The sequence below is a fragment of the Nansenia antarctica genome (assembly GCF_963989245.1).
Source record: "Nansenia antarctica genome assembly, chromosome: 16".
NCBI lineage: Eukaryota > Metazoa > Chordata > Actinopteri > Argentiniformes > Microstomatidae > Nansenia > Nansenia antarctica.
In genome coordinates this window covers 11,954,834-11,974,987 of record NC_137686.1, presented here as the reverse complement: position 1 = coordinate 11,974,987, position 20,154 = coordinate 11,954,834, and the positions used below count along the sequence as shown (strand labels likewise).

General features: G+C 41.9%; 1 protein-coding gene across 1 annotated transcript in view; it reads right to left on the bottom strand.

The window, feature by feature from the left end:
• LOC308171953 (polyadenylate-binding protein 4-like) overlaps positions 1-20,154 on the bottom strand; it is a gene marked incomplete at its 5' end in the record, with an annotated part of 47,199 nt that overhangs the window by 8,421 nt on the left and 18,624 nt on the right. The window contains one exon of the mRNA XM_080546866.1: positions 418-1,038. Within this exon, the coding sequence (XP_080402992.1) occupies positions 418-1,038 (621 nt within the window). The remainder of the gene's footprint in view (positions 1-417; positions 1,039-20,154) is intronic.

The following is a 20,154-nucleotide window of genomic DNA, read 5'->3' as shown; positions in this document are numbered from 1 at the left end:
GTGTGGACTTAGTACGATTACAGACTGAGATCTTTTTGGCGTAGGTCCAAACTTCTTTCCACTCCGCCTCATTAAAAGTGACCCCTAGATCTTTTTCCCAAGCCAGTTTGATGGCCAGGGAATTTTGGGGAGATATCGAAGCAAGAGCTTTGTAAAATGCGCTGATGCGTCTGATGGGTTGTTGAGATAGCATCTCTTCCAAAACAGAGATAGAATTATTAGTCATTAGAGTGGTGTCCTTAATAATAAACCGGGTGATTTGTAAGTATTTAAATTGATCAGATTTTTGAAGGTGAAAAAAGTGTTGAAGTTGTGTAAAGGAGAATAAAGAGATATTGTCGAACAGATCTACCAATTTTGTTATACCTTTCTATGAGCTTTCTGATACAGTATATGTTTGTTCATGTACACACACACCTGGTATCTGGTCCTGTGGCCCTGATTTATCTGCTCAAACTGGCGCTTCAGCACAGTCTGGCGCTCTCCTCTCTTCTGGGCACGGCCCACGTAGACCCGCCTCCCATTTAGCTCCTGGCCGTTCATCTCATCAACGGCCCTCTTGGCATCCTCATGCCTTTCGAAGTCGACAAATCCAAAACCCATGGATTTACCAGCGTCATCGGTCATGACACGGACACTCAGGACTGGTCCAAATCTTTCAAACCTCTCCTGAAGGCGTCGGTCGTCCATATCCTCTCCGAAGTTCTTGACGTACACGTTGGTGAACTCTCCGTCTCCGGCCCTGGATCCGAGTTCAGCCTCTCGTTCTTTGCGCGATTGGAAGTGTCCGACGAACACCTTTCTGCCGTTCAATAACGTGCCGTTGAGTCTCTTAATCGCTCTCTCAGCAGCCTCCTGGGTGTTATACTGCACAAAGCCATAGCCTTTAGCATTACCATTCGCGTCAGACGCTACCTTGCAGGAAATGATGCTCCCAAACTCCGAGAACGTGTCGTAGAGGTGCTTGCTGTCGAACGTCTCCACTAAATCCTTAACGAAGATGTTGCCGACCCCACTGTTCCTCCGAGAAGGGTCACGCTGAGACCACATGATGCGCATAGGTCTTCCGTTGACGACATCAAAGTTCATGGTGTCCAGGGCACTCTCTGCGTCAGCTAGCTGTTGAAAGTTGACATAGGCATACCCAAGAGATTGTTGTGTTAGCATGTCCCTGCACACCCTTGTAGAGACGATCGGGCCAGAAAGGCTGAATTTCTCATGCAGCATTTCCTCAGTGGTATCCCTGTGGAGATCTCCTACATACAAGGAGGCCATCCGTTGAATAGGCGCACTAGGATTCATGTCTCCAAATTTTTTTGGGAAAAGAACGAATAACGTTTATCTATCTAGCTCTTCACAGATGAATTGCAGGTAAATGAACGGCATGTGTACTCTAGCTGCATGTTCTACATGGTTGTCATCACTTTGTCAATTGTGACATCACAGACATGTGATGTCACATAGACATCACATACTTGTGTCCAAGTAGCATAGAACAACTTATTATAGAAATTAATTAATATAATTAATTAAACTAATTTGTTTGTTCATTTTCTACAACAACTGTTCAACGTAGAAACATACAGCACATTGTCACATGTTTAAATCACTTTTTCTTATACATTACTGTGTACAGACATAAAGCTTCAGATTTCATATATTGCTTCTAGATGTTTCCCTTTTTCTTTTCAGTAAAACTCTTTTATGGTTTATGGATACCCAAGTGTATCAAAGTTAGCATTTTGGTGGCAAAAATACCAGAACTGTCCCATCTCAATGCTTTGAGATGGGACAGTTCTGATATAACTACAGTAAACAGATAATAATAATAATAATAATAATAATAACTTTTTATTTGTATAGCGCTTTTCCTGCAAACGTTGCAGCTCAAAGTGCTCCAATCATTATATCATCATAATTTAATGATTTAGTCATTTAAAGGCAATATTAAAAAGATGGGTTTTTAGTCTTGACTTGAACATATTTGCTGAGGTTGCATCCCTAATGTAAACTGGCAGTGCATTCCACAATTTGGGTACATAAAATGATAATGCAGCCTCACCAAATCTCTTCTTTTGTACATGTGGTACACAGTGTAAGCCAGCGTCAGAAGACCTGAGAGCTCTATTGGGCTGATATGCTAGCAAAAGGTCTTTCAGATATTCTGGTGCCATGCCAGTGAGAGCTTTATAAACAAGCAGAAGGATCTTGAAATCTATTCTGAACTTAACAGGAAGCCAGTGTAGAGTTTCTAAAATAGTTATGAGCTTGTCTGCTTGGTGCTTGCTAAAGAAGTCTGTGTCAGCGATGTGTTTTGTAGTCTCCATGATGTTGACTCAAGGTTTCCATAGTGACGAAGGCTGTTAGTCTACATGGTGGCTGTAGCTGGTCTGCATGATGAAGGTGAATGTTGGTCCCAATAAGGGATGCTATGGGGTGTAATGAAAGAGACATGGTGTTTGGTGAAATATACCCACAATGTTTTATTCACAATTGTCATATGTGCGCAGCATTTTTCCTCATTTTGTGTTGATTCGTTTTCTTTTTCACAGTATTATTACATTGGACATAAACACTACATTCATTAGGATTTACCGTATATGATCAATTAGAAACACAATCATCCAGTGCATAGGCTATAAAGGAATAGGAAATACACAACTATGAAATTAGTCATTTGTGAGGCTAAACGTGTCAAAAGTGTTATTTCATTACAATTCCCATATAGTGTTCTACAGTAATCTACAGTTACACAGAGTGCAGTTATCTCAACACTATTTCCCTGAAAGCTCATCGTCATCACCACCCACGCGTGGGCGTCCATCTCCCCACTAGGTGGCCCTTCGAGTGGATATGGTAAACAGGATGCGTCATAGCCGTCGCACATGCCTGTATGAAGAACACACACACACACGCACGCACGCACACACACACACGCACACGCACACGCACACACACACACACACACACACAATCATATTAATCTGATATCATTTTTGCTTTGAGCTCTACAGCCTGATCGTGGATGAGTACTGACGTGGTAGGGGATGAGTGTGAGCAGGCAGCCCAGGGGGTATTGGCTGTAGTCCAGCGTGCCTGAGATCGACTCCACTCTGCCATGCTCCTGGGTCATAGACAGCAGTCTGCAGGGGGACGCTTATAGTCAGTTACAAACAGTAATGTTAGTTATAACACTAGTATTAACAGTAGATATAACCACGCTGCTGTGGGGAGAGGGATTGAGGGACTGGGATATATGTAATAGTAGTGTGGTAATAATAATAGTACCTTAGATCTGGGTGTCCCTCTATAACGGCATATCCAGTGGGCAGCTTTCCAGCTCCATCATGGCTGAGAGTAGTCAGTAATAAACAGTTATAAAACTATTAATAACAGCATGGATGGTTATACCAGTTGTAATAACTGTACTGATGTACCTGAGCCCGGCAAAGCCACAGTCAATGAGCAGCTGGTTCCTGTGAGGGCAGTGACCTATGACCCTGGTCAGCACTCGGACTGCGACGTCCTCCGGACGACAGGAACCAATCACAGACTGCTGCACATCTATAGGGCAATAAAACAGTAACACATAATTTAAGCTGTTCAACAGGTCAGCCAGTCAAGAGTCCTGTATGTCTGTGTCATCAACACCACACACACACACACACACACACACACACTCTCACACACACACAAACACTCTCACACACTCTCACCACACACACTCACCATAGAAGACAAAGTTCCCAGGATGCACCTCGCTGAGTTGGGCCATGTCCGCAACTGGCTGGCTACAGGAGGGGGTGGATCCTATACTGGACTTACAGGTGATGCCGACGCCCTTCAGCCTGGAGAGAGAGACAGGGTGAGTGTTTGTGTAAGTGTAAGTGTGTGTATGTGCTTTTCTTGTGTGCTAGTGATGAGGTGAGTTTTCTCCCCCTTACAATGTAAAGCGCTTTGGGGGGTCAAATGCAACCAATTATTATTGGAACACAACGTGTATGCCTGTACAGTATAGTATAGTGGATAGTGTACATAGCCTTTATTTATGTAAACCAGCTCCTTTCCCTTCTTGTTTTTTTTGTTTTTCTTTTCTTTCCTAGCACCAGGGGAGCCCCCCCTCCCAAATTTCGTTGTTTGGTACCTGTACTATATCAATGACAATAAAGACCATTCATTCATTCATTTATAGAGTCCTTATTTGGTGTCTGTGTGTTTGTTTCTGGATCTGCCTGTATTGTGTGTTCTCTTACTTCTCCATGAACTGCATTGTGAGTGTGGTGGTTGCCTGGGCGACTCCCTGTATTTGCTCCGCCCCTCTGCAGTTATAGGAGTTCCCGCAGTGGACGTAAACGCCGGTTAGCTCCACTCCCTCGGACGCGGAGATGGCCTGGGCCAATCGCAGAGCCTCAGGCTCAGAGTGCAGCACACCCGCTATGGAACAACAGAACCCCACAGAACATTCTGAAACCCCCTGCAGAACACACTCGTCTACGACATACCATCACTCTGGTCTCCCCCCCGCCCCCCCCCCAACGACATCACATCACTCTGGTCTCCCCCGCCCCCCCTCCCCCCTCACCTCTTCCGTTGGCACAGTCCACTTTGAGCCAAACGTGCCACACCCGTCCGTCTCTCAGTGGTCTCTTCCTAAGCCGCTCCAGAGCATCGTGGTGGTCCAGTAACACCTGGAATAAACTCAGCTTCTCTGACAAGGCAGCGCAGCGCTCCACCTACACACATGCACACACTCACACACACGTGCACACACACACACACACACACACACACACACGCACACGCACACGCACACGCACACATACACATACATACACGGAGTAGGGGTCAGGGGTTGATGTCGGATGTTGAAAGGCTGATGATAGGGATTAGAGTGTAGTGGGTAGGACGTAGGGCAGGGGTTGGCAATTAGGTTTGGCCTCGGGCCAAAAAAATGTTTAGCCACTAGATGGCGGGCCCGAACATAATCAAAGGATAATTTATGTAATTGATTGTTAAAAAATGTGACACGTTCTAATGCTTTGACTTTTCTTTCGAGAAATGTACACATCGCTAGTCAACTAACACAGCTGTTTTGTGAGCCTGCTAACAATGTAAAGTAGTGTTATAATTAACCATTTCATTGCAGTATTAGGCTTGACTAGTGAGTTTGTGTTGTGATTCTCAACAACGTTGAAACGTAGTTTCACCCTTTTCCATAGTTTTGAATAATAAATGTGTGGACTGACGGTGTATCGCAGCCTATCTTATTCTAATAATTATTTAACATACTTTTATTCTGAATGATTCCCCCCTCCTCCAGACAAGGTCACATTATTTATTATTGGATTGGTTGTTTGCGTGTCGGGTGAAGTTAGCTAAACATTTAACCTGCTAACTAGCAAGAGATACATAATGTCACTCTCCAAAGGTCTAAAGAGGAAAGTTGACAGAAAACAGGGCATTTAAAGAGGAATGGACAGCGAACTATACGTTCATCCTACCTGGTTTCATCAATGCAAAGCCGTTGTGTGAGACTCACATCTTCCGTGCTCACAATGTTCCCTTTCTATACATGCGAGTCGTCCTTTTCCTCAATGAATGTGATAAAGACGCACGAGAGGAATCGATAGATGCATAAAAATAAAAATAAACTGCCTGCGGATTAAAGTGACGTCAATATCACCAGATATCAATCAAATAGTGACCGATGGGAGATGCCTTTTTTCACATTAAGTGAGTACCAAGCCTGTCGTTATTGTATTTAATAACCTAATTGTATGTTGTATATTTTGAATGAATGGCTTATGGCTCATTGTACTTATTATCCCTAATAGCGCGTTTGCTCTGTCGTTTCAGGAGCATAGGCCTACTGTACTCAGCAACACTTCTAGAATATGGATCAAGTGAGTTTCAACCATGAGGGGTGACATACAGCTGTGTCTTGTCGTGTAATTTCTACTAATTAATCAATAATAAAGATACACGTGAGTTGCTAGGCTCACAAGAACTTACCACTAAGGTACACGATGTGATGAAACAAAGTCTCCTCAGTTTATTAAGAGCTCTTAGAGAAGCAAGATACAAAGCAAAGCTCTACCTCAGTTCTGAGGGGTTACTGAGGGGTACAAATACTAATAATACAACAATAAGGAAGACAAGATATTATCACTTCTCATCAACACAAACACATTTCCATCAGTGGGGTGGAAGCTGTTTAATGTTTGCACTTTTATTTCGAAAAATGAGAATACATTTCAATGAAAATCAATGACACACTGGCTAGTCAACTAACACAGCTTGTTTTGTGAGCCTGCTATTAATGTAAAGTATATTTTAGTTAACTAGGTAGCAGTAAGGATTACTCACCAAACCCACTGCATTACAATATATTGGCTTGTCTAGCGAATTTATTCAGATGACTAACAGGGTCGATCACTCTCTATGCTTGGGAGTCAAATGAATTGCCTGACCCAGCTGAAACCACTTTACACTTTACAAGTGTTCTGGGTCCTTTGTGTTACAGATGAATGAGGCACCTAGCAGACATCCTGTCTGTGATCAAATCGACAAACCCCTTTTTTCCTTGCTATTACATTTGAATGTTTCAGTAGTTGGGTGTATAGTCATGTTTGATCTTATTTTAATGTATGTTTTATGAGTAGTATGTTGTTGTCATTTTCATTATTGTGTGATGTTTCTTTCCAGTATTTTGTTGTGCCTTTTTAATAACATTCCACAGAAACCCAGCCAAATGGTCAATGAGCTCATGACAATAGTGGTATGGAGCTCATTACAGTGGTTATTGGGATGTAAATAGTGTCACACCTCTGGCTGATGTCTCTGTGGAAAACACTGTTTATGAAATGAATACTTTTGTTATGTTACTTGCCAGTGAGTGTCCCCATTTGATAAAAGGTATTTTGATATTTTAAGGTTAAAACCACACCCAGTGTTGGAATGGGATGAATTGGATTTGGGCTTCAACGTACACTTCAGTCCAAACTTCAACATGATGACTGAGCCAAAAAACTAAAACAAAATTGTGTGCACATATTGCAGCGATGAACTGTCTTTCCACAACAGTATTGTTTTGTGTAAATTCTAGATCCCTTGAGCCAACATCTTGCTTCTTGTGACATAACAGAAGATTATATACACTTGCTGTTGTTTTAATGATGTTTAATGACTGTGTTATGGGCCTATAGGTACGATACTTTATTCAAGTTGTTGTTTTAATGATGTTTAAAGACTGTGTTATGGGCCTATAGGTATGATACTCTATTCAAGTTGCATGTGTATCTTTGTGAGAAAGGATCTGTTATAAAATGATCAGACCTGTTTCTTTCTCTCGTGCATTGCGTCACTTGCTATTAGCAATGTGTCTAAATGATCAAATACAACTCAGATGAAAGATTTATATTTGAAATAGAACATTTGTTATTTTAATAATCACAAAAAACATACTCACACACAAATAAACAAGTTAACCGCTTAAAAACCCTGAGGTTAAATAAATAACTATTTACAGAGAGGAGATAAAAGATCCATATTTGAAATTGAACATTTGTTATTTAAATAATCACAAATAAACACACACTCACACACAAATAAACAAGTTAAGCGTATTCCAGCAGGGTTCCAGTCACCAGCAGGGTTCCTGTCACAAGCCGAGGATGGTGCTGACAGCCTGGTTACTCTGCCAGGCTGTCCACATGGTCCTTTACTGGCACGCTGTGCTCATCCACTACCTGAAAAATAATACCAATACCAGGATACCACCTTCAGGTTTTGTGTGGATATGCTCAGATCTTGCTTCCTCTAACATTCTACACATGACAAAGATATACAATCATCAATAATTAACTGAATACAAAATGAAGCAGAATTATAACCTGCAGGAAATGACATGCCCACAATGAATATAGAATATCTCCACAACCATAAGGGCCATTGTAATAATCTTGGTATCAGATGAAACCTGTGGGATGTCAGAATCAAAATAGATGTTACTGTGTAGTAGCAAATAGAGCTAGGACTTTGTATGTAATCAGTATTCCAATGTATGTTTAGTACTTGTGTAGAGTTAGAAGCTAGTATGTGAGCCAGTGACACTTTGGAGAGGTTTTAGTACAGGTATGTCCAGACGGACCACCAAATTGTGCCATTTGGAGAACTTTTGGCACCACCAGTGCCATTTGACCTTTCTCATGTACCAAACTGTAAAACTAATTATATTTCACTGACAGATCACTATAGGTATACATTCCATCCAAATTCAACTGTTTTCTCACTTGTTTTGAAAAGTAAACCATTCACCTCTATACATTTTCTCACTCAAAGAAAATCATACAAAGAAAATGAAGTTTGACTCAGATTTATTGTCAAAGTGAGAATATACAGAATTACAATGAAAGCAAACTTTGAAATATGAAACAGAAAATATAATCAAACATACAAAAAACCCAACACTTGACATTTCAGAAATAACAGGTAAAAACACATCAGAAGTATATACAATGTCTGCCACTCAGTCATTTGCACCTGCATTTGCACTTTCTTCACCACAAGAATGTTTCCTGGATAGGATTTCACTATGAGGTGAATAGTGAAATAAGATACATTTTTATCTAATCATGAAAATAGGTTGAACTATCCCGTTAAAAACCATGATATCTGTGACCCCTAAACAGTCTGATACTCCAACCCTACTCCTACACTTAAGAGCAGGAATTCTGGTCTTGATCGGGGATGTTGACGGTACCACTGTAAGTTGTTGACATTGCCTTCATAGTTACAGGAGAGAGTGACGTCTGATCCTTGGAGGACATTCACCTCAGTTCTCACCGGCTGTATTGAATCCTCAAGACTATGATCTGCAACACATTCATATGGTCATTATGTTGTAAAGTTATTCCTGATGATGTTTTAATGGTAAACTGACAATCTGGATTTGATGCACCTCAAGAGAAGATTTTGATGTAGAATTGTATGTGAATTATTAGTTATCTGATCGAAAACTACTTATACAATAATTCAATTGTAATGTTATCTTACTTCTAACAACATGAATATTTAAAAACTTACCAAGAAATGTTGAGAGGAGCAAAAACAATATGAGCAACATCCTGACGAAGCTTGGAAACAGACTGACAGCTAGAGACAGTGAGAGCTGAGTAGACAGTCCAACCACACGCACGCATGCACACACGCACACACACACACACACACACACACACACACACACACACACACACACACACACACACACACACACACACACACACACACTATTGTAACTGTGTTTGCATACAAGCCTGATTTACTTTTAAAGTTACAGCACTGTATCTGCCTTGTTTGATATTTCTCTGTTGATAAGGATCAAGGTAATTCTGAACAGCAAACCTGCATCTAAATGTATGTTTGTCAATTGGCATGTTTTTGTACAGTGTCTCTGGGTTTCCTGTCACTGTGGGCTGCAGGGCGCAGTAGTAGAGAGCAGAGTCTGTCACTTCAGCAGAGGAGATCTCCAGATCCACACGTTTCTGGTCTTTGTCATGTGTGATGTTCAGTCCTGGTATTGGGTTGGTTACCTGTCCTATGTACTCCATAATGAGGAACTGTGGTGCTGATCCAGGGTTCTGGCGGTACCATGACAGACTGTTAGTTGTGGATGAGCTGGTGTACTTGCAGGAGATGTTAACACTACTACCCTCCATAGCATGCACTACATCTCTGTGTGGGGTGATTGTATCTTCTCCAACACTTGGACCTGTGAAAGAGGAGAGGTATGACGCTGTTTAGTAAATACACATTATTTCTGTCTAATATTTATCTAGAAACCCAAACTGTATTACGCTCTGGTTGAGAGAGTCTGCTAAATGGCTAAAATGTAAACGAATGAAATGTTAATAACATGTTCCGGATGTGTATACACTCAGTATTTCTCCTCATGTTCAATTGACAAGGAGTGAATTCTTACCCACAAGAGTACAAAACAACATCACTGAATAGAGCAGCATCGTAGCTAAAGCACTGTGTCTGATAGAGAGACTAGAAGCTTTGCTGAACCAGAGTGATCTTCACTTGGAACATTCACTCTTAAAGGTGACTCTGTTCTCCTCACTGTCTGCTGGGAGGGATGTTGAGCTCCTCCCCTTTAACACAATAAAATGTTGCCTATTGGCTTCAGTGAGACAACCTGTTGCCAATGCACTGTAGTGTCCTCATCACCCCACTAGGTGTCAGTGTAAGGTAACAAATTACTAGAGACTAAACACTCTCAAGTAAATTGGAGGTTTTTGTAGTGTTTCTGGGTTTCCTGTCACTGTGGGCCTCACAGCACAGTAGTAGAGAGCAGAGTCTGTCACATCAGCAGAGGAGATCTCCAGATCCAAGCGGTTTCCAGTAACTTTAGCAGACAATCTTGTGTTTGGATTCAGAGGATCTGCATGCCTTGAGCTAGTCCCTGATCCCAAGATGGAAATGAGGAACTCTGGTCGTTTTCCTGCGTCTTGACGATACCAGAAGAATTGATCTGCACCTATAGAAGTTCTGGAGTTGTTGTAGGAGAGAGTAACATAGGTGCCTTCTACACTAGACACTTCAGTCTTGACTGGAGTGAGGTCCTGCGAACTGACTCCTGCATATGAAAGTATATAGAAATATTCAGTTATTCATGGGAATGAATCTTATATTTTCAGTCATGAATGACATGACTAAGTAGCTCAATATTGACTTTTATTCAATCGCATGAGTATCACCACATGTTCATGGCCTACCCATAACTATCACCAGGAACAACACAGAACACAGCAACACCATCTTAGATGAAACAGAGATGAAGGGACAGAGAGCACTGCTGTTTCTGGAAGTTTCATCCTCTTTTATGTACTTCTCTGCCTCTGTAGCCCCTCCCCTGCCACAAGCCCCTCCCCTTAGTGTCAGTAGGTATGTTTCATGTACCGTAGGTTCATGTGAGGTTTTTGTACAGTGTCTCTGGGTTTCCTGTCACTGTGGGCCTCACAGCACAGTAGTAGAGAGCAGAGTCTGTCACATCAGCAGAGGAGATCTCCAGATCCAAGCGGTTTCCAGTAACTTTAGCAGACAATCTTGTGTTTGGATTCAGAGGATCTGCATGCCTTGAGTTAGTCCCTGATCCCAATATGTACATGAGGAACTCTGGTGGTTTTCCTGCATCTTGTCGATACCAGAAAAAATAATCTGAACCTGTAGCAGTCTTGGAGTAGTTGTAGGAGAGAGTGACATTGGTGTCTTCTACAGTAGACACTTCAGTCTGGACTGGAGTGAGGTCCTGAGAACTGACACCTGGACAGACAATTATTTTACAACATTATTGATCATTACCTTTAATTTGATCTTTATTTAACTTAAACGATTCAAACATGAGCAACACAATGAGTATCATGGTAAAACATTAGATCACATACCCATAACTATGTTCAGGAGCAGCAGAGAACACGACAACATCATCTTACATGAAACAGAGACAAATGATAACTGAACATTCCATCCTGGTGTTTATGTACTTCACTCTCTGTTTAGCCCCTCCCCTGCCACAAGCCCCTCCCCTTAGCATAGTTCAGTGTATGTAGGTGTGTTTCATGTACTGTAGGTTCATGTGAGGTTTTTGTACAGTATCTCTGTGTTTCCTGTCACTGTGGGCGTCACAGCACAGTAGTAGAGAGCAGAGTCTGTCACTTCAGCAGAGGAGATCTCCAGAGAAACATTCTTTTCGTTTTTCTGGATGTTAGCTGACAGGCGAGGGTATGGTGGAGTAGCGTTTACTATAGAGCCCTGTTCTGAGATGTACAGGAGGAACTCTGGTTTAGATCCTGGATATTGGCGGTACCACTGTACGTTGTAGATACTGCTGTCATCATATTTACAGGAGAGGTGGACATTTCTCCCCTCCACAGCATGCTCTTCTGGAGAGTTTGGCTTTATATCCCCAAAACCGATTCCTGAAAACAAAAAGTATTTGTTAACTGTATATACGTATGAATTTACCATTATATACTCTAAACATAGACTGTTACATTTTAAATGTTAAAATATACTAGTATGATCTGCTACAATTAAAACACATAAAAGGAGTAAACTAAGCATTCAATCAATACATGTTGTAACTCACCTGAAAGAGCTGTAAAGAGGAGAAACGAGAGGAGCAACATCTTGGCAGACCTTTGAGTAACAAACAGAGAGAACAGAGACCTGACTACGCTTCTTCACTCTAACATCCCCTACATGTGGATATACGCCTACACAGCACCCCCTACTGGCTCAAGAGGCAATTACTACTCCCTGTTTAACCACATTGTACCTGAATTCACACCACAGCCCAACTGAGCCAGCTGTACTGGTCTGGCCTGGTTACACACCCAGCATAGACGTTGTAACAGGACTAGAAAGGACAAGAGTATTAGAGTCAGCACGGTATGGTTTGGGTCGGTCCTATAGTGGGTAAAGCTCTGTGTTTTTTACATAGATCATATTACGTGTCTTTGAAATATAACTGATGTTGATTTTCTGATTGGTATTGTAAGGGTAAATAAACAGGGAGTGGAAAACAATGGTTATACTGCAGCGTGACACAATGATAGTATATGCAAATGAAATATCTTAAATAATATTAACTAGGGCAGTATTTACTTTTACATGTGACAATTACCAATATCAGTATCAAGTAATATTGTATTGTATCATGTATTAATAGGAAGATTGTGTTAGATGTTTAATTGTGATTCAACTGTAATGTGGACTTAAATGGTGTTGATAACAACAATGTATTGTTCTTATGGAATGGCTTTCTGTCTGTGCATGTTGTCAGGTTTTTGTACAGTGTCTCTGTGTTTCCTGTCACTGTGGGCCTCACAGCACAGTAGTAGAGAGCAGAGTCTGTCACTTCAGCAGAGGAGATCTCCAGATCCACACGGTCCTTCTTGTCATTCAGTTTAATAGACAGTTGTGGAAACAGAGTTGTGTCTTTCGACACAAAGCTGCTGGTTTGCACGATTAAGAGCAGGAATTCTGGTCTTGATCGGGGATGTTGACGGTACCACTGTAAGTTGTTGACATTGCCTTCATAGTTACAGGAGAGAGTGACGTCTGATCCTTGGAGGACATTCACCTCAGTTCTCACCGGCTGTATTGAATCCTCGAGACTATGATCTGCAACACATTCATATGGTCATTATGTTGTAAAGTTATTCCTGATGAAGTTTTAATGGTAAACTGACAATTTGGATTTGATGCACCTCATGAGAAGATTTTGATGTAGAATTTTATGTGAATTATTAGTTATCTGATCGAACACTACTTATACAATAATTGAATTGTAATGTTATCTTACTTCTAACAACATGAATATTTAAGCACTTACCAAGAAATGTTGAGAGGAGCAAAAACAATATGAGCAACATCCTGACGAAGCTTGGAAACAGACTGACAGCTAGAGACAGTGAGAGCTGAGTAGACACTCCAACCACACGCACGCATGCATGCACGCACACACACACACACACACACACACACACACACACACACACACACCCACTATTGTAACTGTGTTTGCATACAAGCTTGATTTACTTTTGAAGTTACAGCACTGTATCTGCCTTGATTGATATTTCGCTGTTGATAAGGATCAAGATCATTCTGAACAGCAAGCCTGCATCTAAATGTATGTGTGTCAACTGGCATGTTTTGGTACAGTGTCTCTGGGTTTCCTGTCACTGTGGGCCTCAGAGCGCAGTAGTAGAGAGCAGAGTCTGTCACTTCAGCAGAGGAGATCTCCAGATACAGTTGGGTCTTCTCTGTGTTCAGTTTACCAGAGAGGCGAGGGTCCAGAGACTCAGCAGTCCCTCCGGTCCCAGTGGAGCCTACAAGGAGAAGGAGGTACTGGGGAGCAGATCCTGGGTTCTGCTTGTACCATAGTAGAGAGAACGCTGAGGAGTAGTTGCAGGACAGAGTAACTTTGCTGCCTTCTTCTCCATGTACTTCATGTTGGTTTGACTGGATAGTTTGCCCAGAACTGACACCTGGAAACATGAGGAAGTGAACATCGAGTTATTACTTTTTTCCAAACATGAAGTATTTTTACATTAATATAACTACTAAGTAATTTGAACAGATAATACTACAAATGCAGTATTTTCCCAAAATAAATATGACTACTATAATAGCTTGAAGCAGTCAGCTACTTACCAAAAAGTGGTGAAAAAAAGACAATTGAACAGAAACACAACATTGTTGGGGTCGGACGTCAAACTGACAAAGAAGCGTTTTAATGCACCAAACTAAATTCCTCTGCAAGGTTTTCAATGGACCATGTCAGCCTGTCTTTCTGTTGAAGCTCCACCCCAAAGGACTTTAATGCAGTCTGGTTTTTGTACAGTGTCTCTGGGTTTCCTGTCACTGTGGGCTGCAGGGCGCAGTAGTAGAGAGCAGAGTCTGTCACTTCAGCAGAGGAGATCTCCAGATCCACACGGTTTCTCTCCTTATTCAGGTTAACAGATAGTCGAGGGTACGGAGGATCAGCTCTCACTACAGCCTCTTTATCTCTATATGCTGAGATGAGGAGGAGGAACTGAGGAGCAGATCTGGGATGTTGGTGATACCATAACAGACTACCTGATGTTTTAGTTAGTGAGTAGTTGCAGGAGAGCTTGACATTGTCACCCTGGATCGCATGTTCTTCCAGACTGTTGGAGAATATTTCATCTTCGTAACTGTCACCTGCAGAAAGTCAAGACTGTGTATTGAGTCATTTCTTGGAAAATCGTAATATGTTGTGTTTTGTTATGAATGTATAATGTTTTCAAAGTTGTTATTAAGAGGTTATTACATATCTATTATTTTACTGTATTTCACTTACCTACGAATCCAAAGATTAAAAGTCCAAAGACTATCCAACACAGCATGGTTGATGTTAAAGAGACAAGCTGACAATGAACAGAGAAGAACACTTCATGCCACTCTGGTTCTCCTCTTCTTCTTCTTCTTCTTCTTCTTCTTCTTCTTCTTCCATTCTAGCTCCTCCTCTCAATGCAGTTGTACATGACATCTCCTTTCAGAGAGGATCTTCTGAAGAGGAGGAACCACAGTCAGGGAAGAAGATGTGTTAGAAAGAATAAGCTTTGGTTTTCATGTCTCTGATTTTCAAGACCAATAAGAAACAATGAAGAAAACCTCTCTCCAATCTACCCTTTGTTATGGAGTTTCAGATACATGTTTTCATATGTCTTTAATGTCCACTGAATTAATGTCAACACCTGAGAAAGATAACCATAGTGATTGAGTTATTAACTGCCTCTAAGCCTTTATAATAGAGTTAATGTGATAGTTTGACCTTATGTGAGGTCACATTGTGTAAAGTGTTGCCCCCATCACGCTAAACATGCTGCCACTCGTTCACCCAACAGGTGTTACCACAACAATACTCTTATCTCCAGAGCCTCTGCAGCCATGTGGCTGATACTGAACTGTGGTGAGAAAATGACCTGTAAACTGGTCTACAACAGGGCCTTTCTCAGCGTAGGGGTTTTTGTACAGCCTCTAGGAGACTTATGTATCAGTGTGCGGCCCTCAGGGCGCAGTAGGAGAGAGCGGCGTCTGTCAGAGTCACTGGTTTGATCACGAGGCTGATGGACTTTGGAGACGATTCAATCGTATATCGACTATCAGTGCTGTGTTCATCTTTGTTTGTTCCTGCACCTTTATACAGTAGAAACTCAGGCGCCTGGTTAGGATGTTGCCGGTACCAGAAAAGGTGGATGTTTTGGCTGCTTGAATCATAGGAGCACCTCAGTGTCGCAGAGCCTCCTTCTGTATGGGTGTATTCTTCCTTCGCAGGAGTCATTTCATCACCACATACTAAACCTGCAGTGGGGAAACAATTATGTCAATTATTAAAAACAATATATGTATATGATATATGTGTTTATATCAGCATGACTATCTACATTAATATTCTTGTTTGTATTTTCATACGATTGTTTCGTAACAATATGAATAATCTCATGGTGATAATAAGGATATCAGGAGAGTTGTTGTTGTTGTTATTGTTGTTGTTGTTTACATGTGTTGTTTACCTGTAGTGATGATTAGAATCAGGACACTGAGGGGTTTCTCCATCTCCAGACAGACTGTTGCAGGCCTTCACTCTCCTCTAAAGTCTTCCTCTGTGTGTTACTGTGGGCTTTACAACCAGCTGGGACGTCACCACACCCACCAAGGAAACAGGAGGGGCAGGTTTACTGTTCTATAGCTTCAGTGTGTCTGTCTGTCTGTCTGTCTGTCTGTCTGGCTCTCTGACTGTCTGTCTGTCTGTCTTTCTAAAACTTGATGAACGTAATTTAAGATCGGATACAGTGAGTGTGTGTGTGTGTGCGTGCGTGCGCGCGTGCGCATCCATGTGTGCAGGATATATTCCAGGACCAGGTGCAACCACAGTCTCTCTGATAACCTAAAGCCTCTACCAGAGTGCATCTGATGTAAAGTTGTGGTCTGGATATGACTTCTGACCTCATTAGATAATAACATCTTATCTCTGCTCAGCTTTTTGTACAGCCTCTTCCAGCTGTTGCATCGCTGCGTAGTCTGAGTCAGTACTCAGAGCACAGTAGTAGAATAGATAGAATAGACTTTATTGTCGTTGTACAGTTGCCTATACAATGAAATTGTAGTGGTTCTTCTGAAGGTGCAAAAACAGAAAACATATTCACATATTCACAAACATATACACATATAACATATCACAAATATTACACACTAGACAATTAAAAAGCAAAAATGCTATAAAACAAGCTAAGAGACAATGAGGTCCGTGGTGTCAAGTGCAAATAAAGACAACAATCTTAAGAAAATAAAAACAACTATAAAAGCAAGCTAAAAGATGTGAGGTCAGTGGCATTATAATAATACTGTAAAAATATATAAATGTATAAATAGGCACTTAGAATAGAGTTATTGCACATTTCTATTGCACTTTTTCCCCTGAAGATAAACATTTATGAACATGTCTTATGTCTATTGTTCAGTCTTCTGATGGTCCATGGGTGGAAACTGTTGGACAGCCTGTTTGTTCTAGCCTTTATGCTCCTGTACCTCACTCCAGAGCGCATCAGGCTGAACAGGTGGTGACCAGGATGAAGGTGGTCTTTGAGAATCCTTCCTGCTCTGGAGAGGCACCGAGAGCGTGCCACGTCGTTCAGGGAGGGCAGGGGAGTAGTAGTAGAGAGTTCAGTTGATATTGTGTGTGTTATGGATTCATATACTATGAATACGACTATCACAGGTATGTCCAGTACTGCTCAATGATCCTGCACCTTTATACAGCAGATACTGAGGTGCCTGGTCAGGGTAATGCATGAACCAGTAAAACCTAATAGCGTGCCTCTTAGATTTATAAGTGCAGCTCAGTTTCACAGATTCTCCCTCTTTTCCACAGACTTCAGGTGTAACAGGAGACATGGAATCTCCAGCCACCAGTTCTGTAAAAATACAGAAACAACATGATTGCAGTACAGTAACATAACATCACCTCCGTCCAAAGATAGAAGAACATACACACACACGCAAAAGTGTGCACGCACACTCACAAACACTTTGCACACACACACACACACACACACACAGTGGATGAATGGATATAGCACTAGATCACACACAGATCAACGTTTTACTGAACATACAAGCAGCATTTCCACGTGTAGTATATGCAGATATAGAGGATGGTTGAAGGACACTGGCACCTATGAACATAGTTGTTGTACAGGAGCTGTATATCCTGTAGTCACAGTGGGCCTCAGAGCACAGTAGTACACAGCAGAGTCAGACAGCTGCAGCCTCTGGATCCTCAGAGGAACTGACTTCAGAGTGGAAGTGATACTGAGATTGGCATCAAATCTCCCTTTGAATTCTTCAGCATTATCCTCTTTGTCCCCAAATGTGAACCTCTTCAACATGAACCTGGGGTAGTCGTTAGCTTCTTGTTTGTACCAGAACAGATAGGGGCTTGGATCTGTAGTATCAAATTCACAGCCCAGTGTGACTAGACCTTCCTCAGTAGCAGTCACATCTCCTGTTGGCTGGGTGACCGAGTCCTCTCCTCTGCACTCTGGAAAACAACAACATTTATTAATATTTGTGTCAGGAGGAAATGTATCAAGCAAAACATTCTAGAGGGGACTTATTTCTGATTGTGCTTATTGTTGTGCTTTTTTCCTGAACAAGTACTAAATGAAACTAAAGTAACAAACTAGAGGAGATTAATCCTGGTGGTGTCATACCCAGACAGAGAGGCAGACTCAGCAGGTTCCTCAGCCAGTGCTCCATGTCTGCTGTGAGGTGAGATGGAAGAGGCAGAGCAGCAAACACACTCTGATGTACATGTGCTGCTGTGAGCTGAGCTTTGACTCCCTCTACCCTACTGTTCATTCTTCATCTTCCTCATCTTGTGTCCTGTGTAGCCTCCTATGGGGAGGTGTCTGCAGTGCTGACTGGATGGCATCGCCTGGAATCAGGGAGGAACATTTGCTTTGCAACGTCGCTCCCTTCAGGTTGACTTTCACACTGCTCCACTAAACTGAATGAATTATGAGGAGGACCGTGATTGATCCTTTGAGATTTCTAGATTTGGTCACCGCCCCATATGGAGCACCACAAGACTGGCCAGAGTAGACATGAGGGCTATTCTCTGTTTTCTACCTTCTACACTAACCTTAATAAGAACAATATGTTTCTTTATACAACTGTTGTATAAACGCTCACTCCACTGTCAGAAACTGAGTTGAAAGATGTACTGTAATTAAATAGCAGCAAGTTGTGGATGTTGATGATCTTACTATACTACCCAAATAAGCACCCTCACAGAAATACCAGTTTCACAATCATAACAGTCAACAGCCATATCATACACAGACAGCAGTAATCTAGGCCTTCAGTAAAAATTGTTAGATACATTAAAAACGTTTAATGTTCATGGAGAAAAAAAAAGAGTAAATGACATTTTCATGATCAACTTTTGTCAAGACAAGACTGCTCCTCCAGGTGTGACTACAGTTGTCTGATGCCTCTAACCCTCTGGTATATGATATCAGATTGTGGTTTAATGTTTGATTCTGATCCAGACCACAACAAAGCATTTCAGTCAGGAGGGTTTTTGTACAGCCTCCTAGCTACTATGCATCACTGTGTGTAGCCAGCCATCTTCCAGAGCACAGTAGTAGAGAGCTGTGTCTGCCAGGGTTAGACGCGTTATGACAAGTTCAGTTGATGTCCAGGACGTTGTTACGGGTCTACTTAGATCGATGCCATCGGCTATCGACTTGTTTGCTTGTTTCTGCATGACCCGTGTGTAGGTGCCTGTTCCCTCCATCTTGATATTACATGGCTGAACTTGATACACGTCTCTGTCATCATTGCTGCATCATACCATACACAAACATGGTGTCAGAAGCTGCTGAACTCACGTTAGCGGAATATTAGATAATATGAAGTGAGTACAGGTAGAGTAGCCTATGTCTGGATCGGAATCAAGTGATTCGGATACTTTAGAAGACGAGACAAGTCAGCGAGCAACGATAGCTAGCATGGCAGCCATTACTTTTCCACCCCCTTCACCCATGAGCTTCACGGGCGATTGGAGCGTCAATTGGGACATATTCCGGGCCGAATATGAGGACTATGTCATCGTTACTGGCATAACTGAAAAGGACAAGAAAATCCAGGCTGCAACTCTGAGGACCGTGATGGGAAGTGAATGCAGACATATATACCGTCACAACTTAAATCTTTCCGAAGAGGATCAGGGGGATGCTGCGATCATACTGGCCGCGTTGGAGAAGTATTTCAAACCTACCAAGAACACAATATATGAAAGGTACGTCTTCGGGAGCTGCAAACAGGAGGAAGGAGAATCTATAGACGGTTTTGTGACCAGGCTGAGAGAAAGGGCAGCAACCTGTGAGTACGGACAGTTAAGAGATGAGATGATTCGTGACAAAATTGTACTGGGTGTTGGTAACGAGAGCATAAGGCGCAGATTGCTTAGAGAAAAGCAACTGACGTTGATCACAGCAATTGACATGTGCCGTGCAACGGAGCAGACAGACATTCGTATGAGAGCGATGGAGA